Here is a 20277-nt window from a genome sequence, read left to right on the forward strand (position 1 = left end):
CCCCCCCCCCCCCCCCCCTCTCCATTTGTTTAGAACTTGTTAGGGGGAAGAGTGATATATGGTATAGGTGTCAGTCTCCATAGGAAAAGTCATGGTTAGCTTGTTTGGCTTACATAGTCTAGAGGAATTACGGTTTTTCCCTTCTAGTTACTCTCTTTCCTAATGTTAGAAGATGGCTTATGAATCATAGTTTTGCCAGTTGAACCTTTTTCATTGCCTTAAAGGAACTATACATTTAACATTTAAAAGAATATTTTTGTAGAAAAATATGAGGATTTTAGGAGATCTCCATTTATATGGATCTATATTTTCATTTTCTTTTTTTACTATATATTTAAAAAAATTTTTTAATGTATTATTTATTTCTGAGAGAGAGAGAGAGAGACAGCGTGAGCAGGGGAGAGTCAGAGAGAGAGAGAGGGAGATACAGAATCTGAAGTNCCAGAGCATGAGTGGGGGAGGGACAGAGAGAGTGGGAGAAACAGAATCAGAGGCAGGCAAGGCTCTGAGCTCTCAGCACAGAGCTTGATGCTGGCCTCAAACTCACGGACCGTGAGATCATGACCTGAGATGAAGTTGGATGCTTAACTGACTAAGCCACCCAGGCACCCCTATTTTCTTTCTTTTTTTTTTTTAAAAAAACAGTTTTATTGAGATATAGTTCACATAGAAGCCACCCATTTAAAGTGTACAGTCACTAGTTTTAGGTTTAGATATCTGCCACCATCACCATAGTCCATTTTAGAGCAATTTGATCACCTCAGAAACCTTGTATCCTTTAGCTGTTGCTTCCATATGCCTCTCCAACCCTAAGCAGTAACTAATTTACTTTCTGTCTCTGTACCTTCCCTGTCCGGATATTTCATATAATCAGAATCATATAACATGTGGTCTCTCATAACTGATCTCTTTAACTTAGCATAATGTTTTCAAGGTTCCCCCATTTTGTAGCATCAGTACATTGTTTCTTTTTTTAAGGCCAAATAATAATTATATTGTATGTTTGTATCAAATCTTGTTTATCCATTTGTCAGTTGATGGACATTTGGAGTGATTCCACCTTTTGTCTATTATGAATAATGCTGCTAAACGGGGGCCTGGGTAACTCAGTCAGTTAAGCATCCGACTCTTGGTTTCAGCTTAGGTCATGATCTCATGGTTCATGAGTTCAGGCCCTGCATCTGGCTCCATGCTGACAACACAGAGCCTGCTTGGGATTCTCTCTCCCCCACCCCCTTTCTTTCGGCCCCTCCTGTGCACGTGCACACTCTCTCTCTCTCCTCTCTCAAAATAAAAAAAATAAACTTTGAAAAAGGAATAATGCTGCTATAAACATTTGTGTAAAAGTCATTGTATGGCCGTACATCTTGTTTTGCTTTTAAAAGTGTAATTATGGCATAACTGTTTAGTCATTTTGAGGAGATGACAAAGATTTCCAAACTGTGTGTACCATTTTATATTTTTACCAGTATATGAGGCTTCTAATTTCTCCACATTCAACACTTATAATTATCTGAAGTGGTATCTCATGTAGTCTTGATTGCATTTTCTTGATAACTAATGATATCAGTCTTTTCATGTGCTTATTAGCCATTCATGTATCTTCTTTGGAGAGATATCATTCAAATCCTATTCCCTTTTTTAGATTGGGTTGTCTTTTTTATTACTGAATTATAAGAGTGCTTTATATATATTCTGGATATAGGCTCCTTATCAGGTATATGATTTGCAGAAATTTTCTCCTGTTCTGTGGGTTGCCTTTAAACTTTCTTGATGGTGTATTTTGAAGTACAAATATTTCCTCTTGATGAAGTCTAATTTATCTTTTTTGTTTTTCCTTTTGTCACTTACACTTTTGGTGTTATATCTAAAAACGATTATCTAAACTAAGGTCACAATGATATATGCCGTTTTTTTCCCTAAGAAATTTAGTGTTAGCTCTTACATTTAGGTCTTTGATCTGTTTCTATCAAAGTCCTCAAAAATTGAAATTGATAAAGAATTGTTAATTCTTGCATATTGTGTGAGGATCCACATTCATTCTTTTGCATGTGAATGTTCAGTTATCCCAGCACCATTTATTGAAAATGCTATTTTTCCCCATTGGATGGCTTCAGCACCCTTGTTGAAAATTAGTTGCTCATTGATGTATGGGTTTATTTCTGCACTCTAATTCTGTTCCATTGATTTGTGTGTCTGTCCTTGTGCCAGCACCACACTGCCTCCCACCCTCTCCCAGTTTTATTGAAATATAATTTAGGTACAATACTGTATAAATTTGAGGTATACTATGTAATAACTAGATTTACACATGTCATGAAATTATTACTACAGTAAATTTGGTTAACATCCATCATCTTGTGTAGATATTAAAATGTTTTTTTCCTTGTGATAAAAACTTTATATACCATTAGGATTACTGTTGTTTTATAGTAAGTTTTGAAATCAGGAAATGTGAATCCTCCTACTTAGTTCTTCTTCAGCATTGTTTTAGGTACTCCATAAGAATTTCAGAGTCAGCATGTCAGTTTCTGCAAAGAGATCAGCTTGAATTCTGATGAGAAATTGCATTGAATGTACGTATCTGGGAACTCCAGCCATTTTAACAGTGCTGTTTTCCCATCTATGAACATATGATGTTTCTCCATTTGTTTAGACCTTTAATTTCTTTCAAACATATTTTGTAGTTTTTAGAGTATAAGTTTTATATTTCCTTTGTTAAATTCTAAATATAATTTATCTTTTGATACTACTGTAAGTGGAATTGTTTTCTTAATTTCATTTTCAGATTGTTTTTTCCCCAAGTATTTAGAAATTTGATTGATTTTTGTTTACTGACCTTGGATCCTGTAATTTTGCAAGAGTTACTTAGTCAAATTGGTTTTAATGACTTTCTTAGGGATTTTTGTATATAAGATCATGTAATTTGTGAATAAAGGTAACTGTACTTCTTCTCTAATCTGGATACTTTCATGTCTTTATCTTGTGTCCTGTCTAGAACCTTCAGTATAATGTTAAATAGAAGTGGTAAAAACAGACATCCTTGCCTAGTTCCTAATCTTAGTGGGAAAGCATCCAGTTTTCCACCATTAAAACTCATATTGGCTGTGTGTTTTTTATAAATGCTCTTTATCATGTTGAGGAATTTCCCTTCTAATTATGTGAGTATTTTTATCATCAAAGGGTGTTGGATTTTGTGAAATATTTTTTCTGCGTCTACTAAGATGACCGTGTGATTTTTGTTTTTTATTCTATTGATATGATGTAGTACATTAAGTGATTTTTCAAATGTTAGACCAACCTTGTATTCCTGGCATAAATCCCACTTGATTTTTTTTTTTTTTTTTTTACAAATANTATTGTTGAGAGTGCTGCTATGAACAAATCCCACTTGATTTTTATATGTTGCTGGATTTTGTTTGCTGGTATTTTTTGAAGATTTTTGTATCCATACTTTTTTTAATATTTTTATTTCTAGGAGAGAGAGAGAGAGAGACAGCGTGAGCAGGGGAGGGTCGGAGAGAGAGGGACACACACTCTCAGAAATAGGCTCAATGCTCTGAGCTGGCAGTCAGCACAGAGACCGATGCGGGGCTCGAACCCACGAACCGCGAGATCATGACCAAAGCGAAAGTCGGACGCTTAACCGACTAAGCCACCCAGGTGCCCCTGTATCCATATTTTTTAAGGGATACTGGTCTAATAGTTTTCTTGTGATATCTTTGTCTAGTTTGGGAGTTAGGTTAATACTGAATTCATAAAATGAGTTGGAATTGTTTCGCCATCTTTTATACTTTGTAAGAGTTGGGGGAAAATTAGTGTTAAATATTTAAATGTTCAGTAGAACTTAGCAATAAAGCCACCTGGGCCTGGGGTTTTCTTTGTAGTTTTTGATTGGTATTTCAGTCTCTTCATTTGTTAAAGATTTATTCAGATTTTCTTTTTCTTGAGTAGTTTGTGTTTTTCTAGGAATTTATGCATTGCATCTAAGTAACCTAATTCATTAGCATACGGTTCATCACAGTATTCCTTTATAATCCTTTTTATTTCAGTAAGGTCAATAGTAATATCTCCTATTTTGTTTCTGATTCCAGTAATTTGAGTCTTCTCTCTTTTTTCTTGGTCAGTCTAGCTAAAAGGTTGTCCATTTCATTGATCTTTTCGGAGAACCAGCTTTTGATTTTCCCTTTCAGTAGCAATCATCAAGTTCTGGGCAGAAGTATTTTTTTGGCAACTGATATAGGGAACTTTTGCCCAGTTCTGCTTCCCTGCCACTGTCTACTCTTTCCCACCATTCGCTTTTCATCTTGCCCTTGGAGAATTTCCCTGTACTTGCTATTGCTTATCCTCTGGCTTTCACTGCTTGTACCATAATTAATTCCATCTGTTTTTTCCCCACATATATACATTTGTCTGCTTGAACCTCATTTTTCTTTTCCTTCTTTCTTCCAAATTGTAATCCACTTAACCTTAAGATAAGCCAGCTGCTTTTCATTGCATTTTTGAGTAGAAAGATCTTGAATAATAATTGATCATTTTAAGAGTAGGGCAAATAATCCACCTTTAGGAAAAGGAAAGTTAGAAAGCTTGAAGTTAAATTAATTCATTAATGACCTCTATTAAGCTGCCATGTGCCTCCATCTAAATTATTTACTGTAGTTTTCATCTAATTACACCGAGAAAAGCAGGCTTTTAGAGGTGGCCTGGAAACATAACCATTTAGTATTTATAGCACTGTAACATTATAGCTTCTATAGTATACTTGCTATATGTATAAATATTTTATTTTTCTGTAGCCTTTGTGGATAACCACACATCCTGCCCACCATACTATACTATACAATATATAGGATAAGTGGTAGGAGGTACATGACCATGATAAGCCATACTGCCTGGACTTGAATTTTTATGCTGTTGAACAAGTTACCTAGCCTTTTTCTTCATCTGTTAAGTGGAGGTGCTAATGCCCTTCCATAAAGCAATCATAGTATTAGAGGAGTTAATAGTACATTTCAGTTACTTGATAGGCACTGGGTCAGTTAAACATCCAACTCTTGAGATCAGCTCGGGTCATGACCTCACAGTTTATGAGTTCGAGCCCCACACTGGGCTCTGAGCTGACAACGCGGAACCCATTTAGGATCCTCTGTCTCTCTCTCTCTGTCTGCCCCTCCCACCTCTATAAGTGAATGAATGAATGAAAAAATAAATAACTTGAAATATGAAATATACCTTCACATAGCAAAAACTCAACAAATGATAGCTATTAGTACTATTACAGATACTCTATAAAAAATAGGCTTTCACTGAGAATTTTCTCTATTATATGAAGGTCACACTGTAAAAGAATTACTTGGTTTATATAATGTTGCCTTCACTCATTTTGTCTTCAGCCTCACAAGTACCCTAAGCTAGAGAACATCTAAAATTATATTTTTTGTTTTTTTATTTCAAAAAAAATTTTTTAATGTTTGTTTATTTTTGAGAGAGTGAGCGAGCAGGGGTGGGGCAGGGAAAAGAGGAAGACACAGAATCTGAAACAGGCTCCAGGCTCTGAGCTCTCAGCACCGAGCCCAACATAGGGCTCAAACTCACAGACTGCAAGTCGTGACCTGAGCCGAAGTGCAGTGCTTAGCAGACTGAGCCACCCAGGTGCCCCTTTATTTATTTTTGAGAGAGACAGAGACAGCTCGAGCAGGGGAGGAGCATAGAGAGAGAGGAAAAGAAAGAATTGACACAGGGATTAGACTCACGAAATCATGAGATCTTGACCTGAGACTAAACTGGATGCTTAACCAACTGAGCCACCCAGGAGCTCCTCTAAGATTATGTTAAAGCCAAAGTCAAAACTTCTGAAGCCTCAATACAAGTATGAGACTCTCTGCTTTAAGGCTACTCATATTTGAGGACCTTGTGAATTTCCCTTGAAGCTAAAGTAGCTTCTGTGATGACTGTCTCTGTTACAGTCAGTATCCAGGAGTTTTTAGAATCCTAGGAGTACTAGGTTACCTTTTAAAGGTGGAAATAAATGCAGTAAAACATGTCCTCTATTTTTTTTAATTAAAAAAATTATTTTAATGTTTGTTTATTTTTGAGAGAGAGGGACAGAGCATGAGCAAAGGAGGGGCAGAGAGAGAGGAAGACACAAAATCTGAAGCAGGCTCCAGGCTCTGAGCTGTCAGCAGAGAGTTTGACACGCGGCTCGAACTCAAAAACCATGAGATTATGACCTGAGCCAAAGTCAGAAGCTTAACTGACTAAGCCACCCAGGCGCCCCACATGTCCTCTAATTTAGAAACTTGCAGGAATCATTAGTAGTTTTGTAGTATATGCTTATTAAATGGCTTGAGACTGATAGAATGAATCTTTAGAATGGGTTTGGGTCTGGAGTCCAGGAAGAGGATAGTGGGATATGTAGCATCTAACTTTTCTATACCACACAATTTAGGCATGAGCTGATAACCTTACTTCAATTAAAAAATGCTAACATTGGGGCATGTGGGTGGCCCAGTCGATTGAGTGTCTCACTTTTGATTTCAACTTAGGTCATGATCTCACAGTTGGTGGGACAGCGCAGAACCTGCTTGGGATTCTCTCTCCTCCTTTTCTCTCTGTCCCTCCTCTGCTCATGCTCTCTCTCTTTCAAAATAAATACATATATTTAAAATGTTAACATTAAGGGGCGCCTGGGTGGCTTAGTCGGTTAAGCGTCCGACTTTCGCTTAGGTCATGATCTCGCGGTTCGTGGGTTCGAGCCCCGCATCGGGCTCTGTGCTGACTGCCAGCTCAGAGCCTGGAGCCTATTTCAGTCTGTGACTCCCTCTCTCTCTGACCCTCCCCTGCTCACGCTGTTTCTCTCTCTCCTAGAAATAAATAAAACATTAAAAAAAAAATTTTTAATGTTAACATTAAGTAAACGTATTAGTAACAAAACAAACTTAGTAAAACCTACAAAATCTAGGAAGACTACTTACTGCATTTTCCCCAAAGAACAAGTTAATTTGTTGAAATTGAATGAAATAGCTATATTGATACTTTGTTGTTGTTTGTTGTGGGATTTTTTTTCCCTCTTGTCCAGGTGCAGGGTTTCTTTCCTTTCCTTTTTAATTATAAATTATTCAACTTACTTAAACTAAGAAATTAAACATTTTACCCATTTTTCCCACCCCACACACCCTATCTCTGGGCAACCACCAGTTTGTTCTCTGTGTCTATGAGCTTGGTGTTTTGTTTTTTTAAGATCCCACATAAAAGAGAGATCATACAGTATTTGTCTTTCTCAGACTTATGTAAGATAGCATAACACCCTTGAGGTTCATCCATGATGTTGCAGCTGGCAAGATTTCATACTTTTTTATAGCTGAATAATACTCTGGTGTGAGTGAGGATGTGTGTGTGTGTAAAACTCAATTTCTTTATCCATTCTTCTATGGACACTTAAGTTGTTTTCATATTTTGGGTGTTGTAAATAATGCTGCAATGAACATGAAGGTGTAGGTATTTTTTCATGTTAGTGTTTTGTTTTCTTCAGATAAATACTCAGAAGTAGAATTGATGAATCATATGGTAGTTCTATTTTTATTTTTTGGTTTTATCTTAATATTAGCACTTAGTCTTGAAATGTATTTGACTGTACAGTTAATGACAAATCAGAATTTCAGAGAGATCTCCATTCTCAGACTCGGTCCACCACTAAAGTCTAGAGCACATCAAGATTATTCTAGTACATTTCATTCCTTCAGAAAATATTATGCATTTATATCTTTCTTTATAAGACCAGTGTAGAATACGTACAACACGTACAACATGGTCCTTGGCCTTAAGGAATCAAAATTATCTTAAGGATACATGGTTTTTACATTAATAACCATTGCAAGGTGACACTGTAAGATAATTGCTTTGTAACCAGTATAGTATTTTCAGCTCAAAGGAGTCAGTGATCCTTTCAGAATAAATTGGGCTTCAAGAAGAGGAAGTAGAATTTGGGCAGAAACTTTAAGAGCAGGTAATATTTTAATCAAAGGTGTATTTTTTTTATTTATTTTTTTAATGTTTTATTTATTTCTAGGAGAGAGAGACAGCGTGAGCAGGGGAGGGTCAGAGAGAGAGGGAGACACAGACTCTGAAATAGGCTCCAGGCTCCGAGCTGGCAGTCAGCACAGAGCCCGACGCGGGGCTCGAACCCATGAACCGCGAGATCATGACCTAAGCGAAAGTCGGACGCTTAACCGACTAAGCCACCCAGGCGCCCCTCAAAGGTGTATTTTGAGGTGAGGCGTATAGTTAGGGGTAGAAGCAGCTTTAGGATGTTTTCATATTATTTCTTCACTAAGTTTTGAGCTCTATGAGCTCTTTTTTCTGTGTAAAGCCATAAAGATGCTCAGGATGTTTTTGGAAGGTTATGAGCAATCCTAGTTTGACCAGAGCGAAGAGTTGAAATCAATATACACTTTATATTTACACGTATATTTATATACATATGTGTATACACACATGTATACTTACAGGTATATATACACGCATATAAGTAAGATAAAAGGATAAATTATATTTTAAATATCATAAGATGTTGGTTGGTGGGAACCATGGTTAGAATTGTGGTAACATTAAAATAGATATTTAAAAACAACTTAGAAGCACTGAGTTTGATTTTGAGAATTAGACTAAAATAGGGTATAATGTAAGAAGGATGTAGGAAGGAATGTAAGGGGCACCTGGGTGGCTCAGTCGGTTAAGCGTCCGACTTCGGCTCAGGTCATGATCTCACAGTTTGTAGGTTCGAGCCTCGCATCCAGCTCTGTGCTAATAGCTCAGAGCCTGGAGCCTGCTTTGGATTCTGTGTCTCGCTCTCTCTGCCTGTCCCCTGCTTGCTCTCTCTCTCTCTCAAAAATAAATAAACATTAAAAAAATTAAAGAAGGAATGTAAATTTTATAAACTGTATTCAGTGTGAAAGTAACTCACTTTTTTAATGTTTATTTTTGAGAGAGAGAGCGCACACGCAGGGGAGGGGCAGAGAGGGAGACAGATTCTGAAGCAGGCTCCAGGCTCCCAGCTGTCAGCACAGAGCCCTATGTGGGGCCCAAACCCACAAACCAGGAGACCATGACCCAAGCCAGAGTCAGACACTCAACGGACTGAGCCCCCCAGGCTCCCTGAAAGTAACTCACTTTTGAGATAACTAGTTGGGACCCTTAAGAATACAGAAGTTTTCAGGGTGCCTGAGTGGCTCAGTTGGTTGAGTATCTGACTTTGGCTCAGGTCATGGTCTCATGGTTCGTGAGTTTGAGCTCTGTACGTTTGAGCCCTGTGTCAGGCTCTGTGCTGACAGCTAGGAGCCTGGAGCCTGCTTCAGATTCTGTGTCTCCCTCTTTCTCTGCCCCTCCTCTGCTCGTGCTCTGTCTCTCTCACAAAAAATAAATAATAAACATTTAAAAAATTTTAAAACAAAAGAATATTAAAGTTTTTTTGAAATAGATTTAGAATCTAGGTACAATGAAAAGACAATAATAATGTGATAAATTTGGTGACTGTGTCACTTGAACTTTGAGCTTTAGGCCCAAAAGCTGCTCTAATCTGTTGAACTCTGAAATTAGAATGTTCATTAGATAGACTTATTTTTGTAGTTCTTATGGTTTATGCATTAACTTGTGTTCCTGCCTCACTTGCTTCTCTCACGTTTCACCTCAGCTGTGTATTAGATACAAGGATTTATATTACAAATAATCACGTGAAACTAGAAAAGGGGTACTTACTGACAAACAGCTCAGTGCTATTCTGATCTGGCAGTCCATGTATATATTCAGTGAATGGGCCGCCACTATTTTAATTAAAAATTATAAGTTTTATTTAATTCCTGTGCTTATATGTTTTCACCTCTGAAAGGTGGCTTTTGCTGTTGTTTAAAAATTAACATATGTGTAGAGGTTGTCTGAACTAGTTGTTACATTCAGAATTCAACAAGTAAGAGTGCTATGTATTAGTACAGTTTTATAGATTCTGGACTACACTGTAATATGAATTTTATTGCCGTTGTAGAATTTAAAAGTCCTAGTGCAGGAAAGACAGAATAATGAAAGTAAAATGAAGAAAATTTTGAGAACTTAAAATCCTGGCATGTAAGAGTTAAAACGGTGTTTAGAAAAGTATTAGATTAATAATCTTGAGATGCAGGTTTTAGTTTTTAGTCCTGGACCTACCATTAACTCATAACATTTCTTCAGTTAATAGCTCTAGTTCTCCATTTCTCTCCGTACCTCTTCCTCTTCCCCTTCTCCCACTTCTTCCGACTAAGTCGCCTAGGCGCTGCTCCCTTCCCTTATTTTTAAGTGGAGTTGAAATTTTTTTTAAATGTTTATTTCTGAGAGAGAATGTGAGCATGAGCAGGGGAGGGGCAGGGAGAGAGAGAATCCCAAGGAGGCATTGTCAGCACGGAACCTGATGTGGGACTCGATCTCACAAACTGGGAGATCATGACCTGAGCCTAAATCATAAATTGGATGCCCAACCAACTAAGCCACCCAAGGGTAGTTGAAATTTTTGAAGTCTTTACATTATCTAAAAGGTGATTAGGTGAGTTGCTTTAGAGGAAATCTGAAGGGTGCCTTCATTTTGTGAATTTTATTTTATTTTTTTTCAAAGTATATGCCCACTTTGTGGCAGTCACTGTTCTAACCATTAAGGATATAGATGTTAACAGACAAAACTTACTTTCCTGACAAAACTTAGGCAAAAGAAACATGCAATTTATTTTTTAAAGGTTTTTTTAATGTTTATTTTTGAGAGAAACACACACACAGTGAGAGTGGGGGAGGGGGCAGAGAGTGAGGGAGACACAAAATCTGAAGCAGGGTCTGGACTCTGAGCTGTCAGCATAGAGCCTGATGCAGAGCTCGAACCCACAAACAGTGAAATCATGACTTGAGCTGAAGTTGGACACCTAACTAACTGGGCCACCCAAACACCCTCATTTTTTAAAGTTTTAAAAGTAGAATACTTTGTAAATGTGATTATATTTGCATATCTAACATTTCTATGTCAAGCTAATAATGCAATGATACATATGTTCTGTTAAAAATCAAACTTTTTTTTTTCAGAGAAGTCTTGTTTGGTGAAACTTTTACCTCAACTGTTAATATATGTGTGCTCTATATTTTATGGTAAATATTCTTTTTTTATTTTAGATTTTTATTTTTTTAATTTTTTTAATGTTTTATTTATTTTTGAGAGAGATATAGAGACAGCGTGAGCAGGGGAGGGTCAGAGAGAGAGGGAGACACAGAATCTGAAGACAGGCTCCAGGCTCTGAGCTGGCTGTCAGCACAGAGCCCAAGGCAGAGCTTGAACCCATGAACTGTGAGTTCATGACCTGAGCCAAAGTCGGACGCTTAACCAACCTGAGCCACCCAGGCACCCGTAGATTTTTATTTTGATATAATTTCAGACTTGGAAAAGCAGCAAGAATCGTAAAAAGAGCCTACTTTGTTCTCCAGATGTTAACTTTTTCCATTTTGATTCCTCTTTTCCTCTCTCCCTACTCCCATGCCCTATATGAGCACAGAGCCACTTATAACAAAAACACTGTATTCAGTTCTTCAAGATGCCATTCTTGATGTTTGTATTTGAGCTCATAGGGACAGTGATGTACAGTCATCCACGTCTGTGTTCTTGCCAGGTTAGATCATTCATGTTGTTCTTGTCTGCATTTGAAGACAGTGTATATGGTAGCATTCCTCTCTGAACATTAGCTATTCCGAAGGACCTAATGTTCTTTTGTGTTTCTATTTTTCTTATTATACTGTTATTCCTTCTTCCAGAACTTTATATTTTTAACACCCGTTTTGATATATTTGTGTTAACTTCACTTGGTTGTAACATTAACATATAGCTGAGAAAAATATTTCTCCAGTTTTAGAAGTCATTTGTACTAATTTTTAAAATTGTGGCAAAATATACATAACATAAAATTTACAATTTAGCCATTTTTAACATACAATTGAGTGGCATCAAATACATTCACATTGTTATGCAACCATCAGCACCATCAATCTCCAGAACTTTCTCATTATCCCTAACTGAAACTCTGTACCCATTAAACACTAAGTCCTCATTCCCTCCTCCCTCTAAACACTAATTATTATTGTTATATTTTCTGTCTCTATCAATTTGGCTACTCTAGGTACTTCATATAAGTTAATCATACGTGGGGCATGTGGGTGGTTCAGTCAGTTAAATGTCTGACTTAGGCTCAGGTCATGATCTTGCAGTTTGTGGGTTTGGACTGTGTGTCAGGCTCTGTGCTGACAGCTCAGAGCCTGGCGCCTGACTCGAATTCTGTGTCCCCGTCCCTCTCTTTGCCTTTCCCTGCTCATTCTTTCTGTCTCTTTCTCTCTCTGCCTCTCTCTCAAAAATAAGTAAAAATATTTACGAATAAAAGTTAACTCATACGTTAGTCCAAACAGGGTATAAGATATTGGCAAGGAAGTAATATATAAGCATTATCATAGCTTTCAAAAAATACTTTTTGCTACAACCTACATTAAGAAATACTTTATATTGTGCTCCCCAGTTCAAACAGCCATGTATGTGATATTAATCTGAAACCAGATTTGAACTAAATAATTACCTTATCATATGTGATGTGCTGTAATATTTTCTTTATTTTCTTCTTTCCCTTCCCTCTGTGCTGGCATTGATCTTGTCTTGGGACTCTGTGATCCAAGGCAAATTACAAGTGCACAACTTACCTTATCCATGAACTTAGATGATAATAGTACCTACTTGGAAATACTGTCATAAGTACACCTTTGCCATAATGATTGTTCTAAAGCCTCACACACCTAATAGTTCAGCACCGACACAAAATACATGCACCCTTCGTGTCTCTCTTCAAAGCTTAATGTTTCTGCTGCTACTATACACCACAAAATGCCTTTACTCCACAATTGCCAGCCAAAGGGAAAAAAATAGTAGAAGCAACAGTAACAACTTCTTCCACACTTCCACTTACAAAATCATGAAAAGTACTTCTGATTGGCTAAATCAGAATTACAACTGTAACCCTATTGTATGGGAACCTAGGATATGTAGTTTTTAGCTTTTCTGCCTCTACAGTACAGAAAGGCATATTTTAAAAAACTGCAGAATGGATACGTTTCAGTTAATTTTTGTTTTGTAAAAACCTAGTGGGTTAAATTTACTTATTCTCACAGTTCTGTGATTTGACGGTTCCATGTAGTATCAGGTGAGGTTACTCTTACAAGCTAAATTTAGCCGGGAGTTCAGCGAGGGCTCTGAGTTCTCTACGTGGTCTGCATATTTGTGTGTTGTCTCATCTTTCAGGTTTCTGTGCATGGTCTCTTCTTTCTTGGATAGTCTGGTCTTCGTAAGTGTGGCCACTAGGTTCCTGTAGGGACCAATTCCAGCCTTGGTATGCAAGTGTTTATTAGGCCTCTCCTTACATTATGTTTGCTAATGTCCCCTTGGTCAAAATAAGCCATGAGATCAAACCCAGAGTCTTTGTGAGAGAGGACCAAACAAGATGTAAATATTAGGAGACATAATATGGTAGTTAGCCTCCAAGATGGCCCTGAATGATCTTCCTTTCCTTATATTCCAGCTGAATAGGATTCTTCTGAGTAATTAATAGACTACTGTGGAAATGAAAGTATATGCTTTTTGAGGGTAGGTCATTGCCATTTATGGGGCACCTAGGTGGCTCAGTTGGTTGAGTGTCCCACTTTGGCTCAGGTCATGATCTCCCGGTTCATGGGTTTGAGCCCTGCGTAGGGCTCTGTGCTGACAGCTCAGAGCCTGGAACCTGCTTCAGATTCTAGGTCTCCCTCTCCCTCTGTCCCTCCCCAACTTGCGCTGTCTCTGTCTCTCAAAAATGAATAAACGGCAAAGAAAAATAAAAAAATAAAAAAGATTGCCATCTACAACTTGCACTCTTGGGTCACTCACTGGGAGAAAGCTAGCTGCCATTCCATGAGGACACTTAGGCAGCTGTCCAGAGAGCCCCTATAGAGAGGAACTGATGCCTTTTGCCAAAAACTAGTGCCCACTTAACCAATCCTGTGAATGAGCTGCCTTCAAAGCAAATCCTCTGGGTCTGTCAGGCTTTCAGATGATTGTAGCTTTGACAGACTACAGTTTCATGAGAGAGTTGAAGCAAAACCACCTAGCTAAGTCACTCTCTGATTTTGCTTCTACAGAAACTGTGTGACAAATAAATGTTTATTGTTTTAAGGCATGAAGTTTGGGGGTATTTTGTCTAATAGCAGTAGATGACAAATGCATATAATTTTTTACTGACATTTTTTGATGACTCCCCTTTCCTATGTAATAAAATTTAAAACGCTTTAGTTACAGCATTTGGGAGTACAGTTTGCCTTTTTTACTGTAACTCTCACCTGCAACTGAATTTGCTCAGATTGCTTCAGAATACTTAGGAAGATAACTGTAATGACTTCAAAGTTTGGCTGAATTAGCTTTCATGGAATCATCAACCTTGTGAGTGAGACCTTCATTTACTAGCTACCTCTTTTTTTTTTTTTTTAATGTTTGTTTATTTTTGAGAGAGCACGAGTGGGAAAGGGGCAGAGAGAGAGGGGGACAGAGGATTCAAAGCAGGCTCTGGAGCTGACAGCACAGAGCCCAGTGTGAGGCAGGACTCAAATTCAAGAATTGTGAGATTATGACCTGTGCTGAAGTCAGACGCTGAAGTCTGAAGAAGTCTGAGGCTTAAGCGACTAAGCCACTCAAGCACCCTGACTAGTCCTGTTTCTATGTAAAGAAACTGAATCTGAAATTAAAACCTTTCCACAGAGGGTTCCTGGGTGGCTTAGTCAGTTGGGTGTCCAACTCATGATTTTGGCTCAGGTCATGATCTCAAGCCTGCTTGGGATTCCCCAAGTCTTCCTTCCACACCCCCACCTCCTGTACCCCCCTTCCCCCTCCATGGATGTACTTACTTTCTGTCTCAAAAATAAATAAGTAAAACTTTAAAAAAAGAAAACAGGATTATTCAGATAATGTATTTCATGTGACAGCCCTCCCCCCATGTATTATTATTATTAGAATGGATAATATAAATGTCCTCTTTTTTCTTTCTTAATACTGGTAATTTGTGACTTCTCTCTCTGTCTTCAATTTATTCCTGTAGAGGCATGTCAATTCTATCAGTCTTTTCAACAGTCGGCATTTCACATTGTTTGGTTTCTCTCTTTTGTATGTTTGTTTTCCGATTCATTTGTGTCCTTAATTTTTCCTCTTTTGATTCTGTCTTTATTTAATTTGGTATTTTTCTAACTGCTTGATGGATGTGTAGATCACTGATTTTTCATTCTTCTTATGTAGTGTATACTTTGGGGCTATAAATTTCCTGTAAGTACAGCTTAAATTGCACCCCACAAGTATTGACAGTTTATGTTTTCAATATAATAGTCAATATTCAATGTATATTTCATTCAGCTCAGAATATTTTCTACATTCCTTTATGATTCCTTCTTTGATCAGTTGAACTTCACTAAATATTTAAGGAAGAAAGATAAAAACCAGTCTTACAAACTTTCCATATTGTAGAAGAGAAAGAATCACTTCTTAGTTTGTTTTTAAGCCAGTACAGCCTCATTTCTAAAATGGACAAGGTTCTCTTAAAGAAAGTTATAGGGTCAATTTCTTTCATGACTGAAATGCAAAAATTGAAATAATATAATAGCATCTCAAATCTAGAAATATACAGATATTATGACCTAGTTGGCTTTATTTTAAAATGGAAGCTTGGACTAAAATTAGATTTTAGGAATGGAAACTTGGATTAAAATTAGAAGACTAGTCAGTGGGATTTAGTTTCACAGAAGTAGGTGTAAAATATGTCGGTGCAGAAAAAAATGATAAAATTCAATATATATGAAAAAGTCATCTTCTGTGTGATTTATTTCACTTAGTACAGTACCCTGCAGATTCATCTGTGTCGTGAATAGAAAGATTTTATTCTTTTAATGGTTGAGTAATATTCTTGTATGTGTATGTATCACCTTTATCTATTTATCTATTGGTGGACATTTAGGTTGCTTCCATATCTTGGCTGTTGTAAATAATGGTGCAGTAAACATCAGGGTGCATCCATCTTTTTAAATTAGTGTTCTTATTTTCTTCAGGTAAATACCCAGAAGTGGAATTACTGGGGCTTATGGTATTTCTATTTTTAATTTCTTGAGGAACCTCAACACTGCTCCACATTGGCTGCACCAGTTTATTCCCACCAACAGTGCACAAAGATTCCCCTATTTCTCACATCCTCTCCAACACTTGTTACTTCTTGTCTTTTTGATACTAACCATTTCTGGGTGGTATGAGTTGATATTGCATTGTGGTTTGGGTTTGCATTTTCCTGATGATGAGTGAGGTGAGCATCTTTTCATGTGTCTCTTGGCCATCTGTTTATATTTGGGAAAATGTCTATTCAGCTCCTCTGCCCATTTTAAAAATTGGATTATTTGGGGGTTTTAGTGTTGAGTTGCATGAGTTCTTTATATATTTTGGATATTAACCCCTTGTGTGTTACTTGGAAATATCTTTTCCTGTTCAGTAGGTTGCCTTTTGTTTTACTGATGGTTTCCTTTCCTGTGGAAAAGCTTTTTAGTTTAATATAGTCCCAGTAATTTATTATTGCTTTTGTTTCCCTTGCCTATGGAGACAGATCCTGAAAAATATTGCTTAAGGTTGATGTCTAAGAGATTACTGCTTTTTCTTTAGGAGTTTTATAGTTTCAGGTATTACATTTAGGTTTTTAATCCATTTTATTTTTGTGTATGGTGTTAGAAAGTGGTCCAATTTATTTTGCAGGTAGCTGTCCAGTTTTCCTAGCACCATTTACTGAAGACACTGTCATTTCCCCATTGTATATTCTTGCCTCCTTTGTGGTAGATTAATTGACCATATAAGCATGGGGGCATGGGTTGATTTCTGGGGTATTTTGTTACATTAATCTATGTGTTTTGTGCCAATACCATAGCAGGTGTTTTTTTTCTTTTATAGTTGACACACAGTGTTACATTAATTTCAGGTGTACAAACATAGTGATTCCACAGATGTGTATACATTATGCTGTGCTCACCATAAGTGTAGCTGCCATCTTTCACCATAAACATTACAATACCACTGATTATATTCCTTGTGCTGTACATTTCATCCCCATACTTATTCATTCCATAACTGGGAGCCTGTTACCTCCAACTCCCCTTCACCCATTTTGTCCACCTCCCGGTAACCATACTGTTTTGATTCTGTAGCGTTGTAGTATAGCTTGAAATCTAGGACTGTGATACCTCCAGTTTTCTTTTTCAAGATTGCTTTGACAAGTCAGGTTTCTTTGTGGTTCCATACAAATTTTAAGATTCTTTATTCTAGTTCTGTGAGAAAATGCTATTGGTATTTTGATAGAGATTGCATTGAATCTGTAGATTGCTTTGTGTGATAAAGACACTGTAACAATATTCTTCCAATCCATGAACATGGATTTTTTTGTTTTGTTTTAGAGTGATTCAAAATGTACATTTGTTAATTTTGTAACTATAAATAACAACAGAAGTTATTTTATAATTATAGCTTTTAATCAGAAGTATAACTGCATAAAAATACTTAAGCATGATTTTCTTTTGTGAAATGCAAAACCTATTAAAGTGTGAAATGAGATAATTCAGAAGAGCCGAAATTAGGGTACCTGAGTGCCTCAGTCAGTTAAGCGTCTGACTCTTGATTTTGGTTCAGGTCATGATATCCCAGTTTGTGAGGCTTGAGCCTTGCGTCAGGCTCTACGCTGAGACTGCAGAGCCTGCTTGAGATTCTCTTTTTACCCTCCCTTGCTTGCATGCAAGCACCCACACAATCTCTGTCTCTTTTTCAAAATAAATAAATAAACTTAAAAACAAGAAAAAGTGCTTGGGTGGCTCAGTCAGTTAAGCATCTGACTCTTGATTTCTGCTCAGGTCATCATCTCATGGTTCTAAGTTTGAGCCCTGCATGGGCCTCCATGCTGACAGTGCAGAGCCTGCTTGGGATTCTCTTTTTCTCTTTGCCCCCCCCNACTTAAAAATAAAAGAGCCTAAGCGAAGACAGCTTTTATAGTAAAAAGTAAAAGAAATGTAATTGATGATGTTACAAAATATTACATGAATTTGGTTATTCATATGAAGCTAAGAACTTTTTACCTGGGTTGGGTGGAAAATGATGCCAGTCTTAAATGAAGACTCTCATGAAGAAGCCAGGCTCAAGGATTGGAAGAATATTGTTGAAGTGTCCATACTACACTTGATTATGAATCCTTTGATAGTGATTACTAGTTTGTGTTGTAACAGACATGAGTTTTAAAATATATATATCTTCTAATTTCTAAATATTAGGAGTTGAGTATTTTTTTCCTTTCATGTATTTTTTTCAGATGGTAGTAAAAACTTTTATGGATATGGATCAGGACTCAGAAGATGAAAAACAGCAGTATCTCCCACTAGCCTTGCATCTTGCATCTGAATTTTTCCTCAGGAATCCCAATAAAGATGTGCGACTCCTTGTAGCCTGTTGTTTGGCTGACATCTTTCGAATCTATGCCCCAGAAGCTCCATATACTTCCCACGATAAACTTAAGGTAAATATACTCTTTACAGAATTAGTTAGTTTTTATTATTATCATCATAAGGAGATGTCATCATAAGAAAATCCTAGCCTAAGTTATAAAGCAAATTATTCATTCAGTTAAAATTCTTTGTGTATCCACAAAAATGACCAGCATTTTTACGAGGCCTTTAGGGTTTAGATCAAAACTAGTCCCTGTGTCCTCATCTGTAACTTTCATGATAACCCATCACAAAGCTCAAATGGCTGAATTATAGGATAAATAATGGATTAATGACACTTTTTAAAACAGTAGTAACAGAATTTACATATTCAAATGATTATTTCCCCCTGTAAGTTACATGCAAAGTTTTGGAGATTTCTGCTTTTGTTTGAAATGTTTGAGGAACTCTTTTAAATTCCTCCTGAGCTCACTTCATATTCTGAATAATTTTATTCTTGACAAATTTTAATATTTTCAACTGCTTTCTTTTTAATATTTCTGAAGTCAGTTTTTTGCATATTGCTTCTATTTTGGGTTAAACTTGTAAAGAAAGCTTATTAAAAAATGGCACACTATTGTCATGAAAAGTACAACCCTTAACCTAGTCTATTATTATTTTCATTCCACACAAGTTTGTAGTTGCACATCAGATTCAAGCTCAATACTGAAAATTACTATTTACATGTAGGAAATAGTAATGGAAAGACTCTTGTCCAGATTCTTAAAAAGAAGATGGTTGTTTGGCATAATGCAAGATGAAGATCATAAGTAGAAGTTCTGTAGTCAAAGAAAGGGTAATAATAATAAGATACAGAACTTATGGTTCTCCTAGAATGAAAAAGCCTAAAGATTTATGGCAGTAGTAAACTTTTTTTTAATCATTTCTAAAGGGTATAATTTTATATCATTTGCTCTATTCTCATTATTTGGAATAATGGACTAAACCAGTCTCAAGGCATTCAGCTAAAGGAGAATTTTGTTTTATTATAGCATGTAATAGAGTATATATATACAGATTATTATTAGCATATTGTGAAAGAATGTTAAGTATTTGTATCTAAGCTAATGTATTTTATCTTTTTTTTTTTTAACAGGACATATTTTTGTTTATTACCAGACAATTAAAAGGTTTGGAGGATACAAAGAGTCCACAGTTTAATAGATACTTTTATTTATTAGAGGTAAAACATTTTTTTAATAAATATCACTCTATTCATGTAATACAAAATTCTTTATAGTAACTTTATCATGTAAAATGAATTTTTTTGTTTTATACAAATCCCCCTTAATAAAATATTTCTTAAAGTATATTCTGCTGGAAAATCTGTTCTATTTGAAACTCTTTTTTCATCTCTCTATTCTTTTCTGATCTGAAGAGGGATTAAGTTGAATTAATTTTCACTGCTCCTTATATATAATATGTATATATGTCTACTAATATCTAACAGTTTAGTATTTTTCAGTTAAAGGATAATACTAACAGATACAGGTCTTTTAAAGGTCACAGTGTATGAAGAACTAAAGTTAACAACTTTAATTTTATGTAGTTGTAATTTCATAAGCTTTAATATAGTTTTGTAATTCTAAAAATTAAATTTTAGTAATGAGTTTGCTTTTATGTAATTATTCTGTGCATGTGTAAATAATCATTTATTTATTTATT

General features: G+C 36.3%; 1 protein-coding gene across 1 annotated transcript in view; it reads left to right on the top strand.

Moving 5' to 3' along the window:
• Positions 1-20277, top strand: part of PDS5A (PDS5 cohesin associated factor A) — a 138366-nt gene that overhangs the window by 27991 nt on the left and 90098 nt on the right. The window contains exons 2-3 of the mRNA XM_077758911.1: positions 18441-18644; positions 19709-19795. Of these exons, the coding sequence (XP_077615037.1) occupies positions 18441-18644; positions 19709-19795 (291 nt within the window). The remainder of the gene's footprint in view (positions 1-18440; positions 18645-19708; positions 19796-20277) is intronic.

Source organism: Crocuta crocuta, unplaced genomic scaffold (genome assembly GCF_008692635.1).
Source record: "Crocuta crocuta isolate KB4526 unplaced genomic scaffold, BGI_CrCroc_1.0 scaffold223, whole genome shotgun sequence".
In the NCBI taxonomy this organism is placed as follows: Eukaryota; Metazoa; Chordata; class Mammalia; order Carnivora; family Hyaenidae; genus Crocuta; species Crocuta crocuta.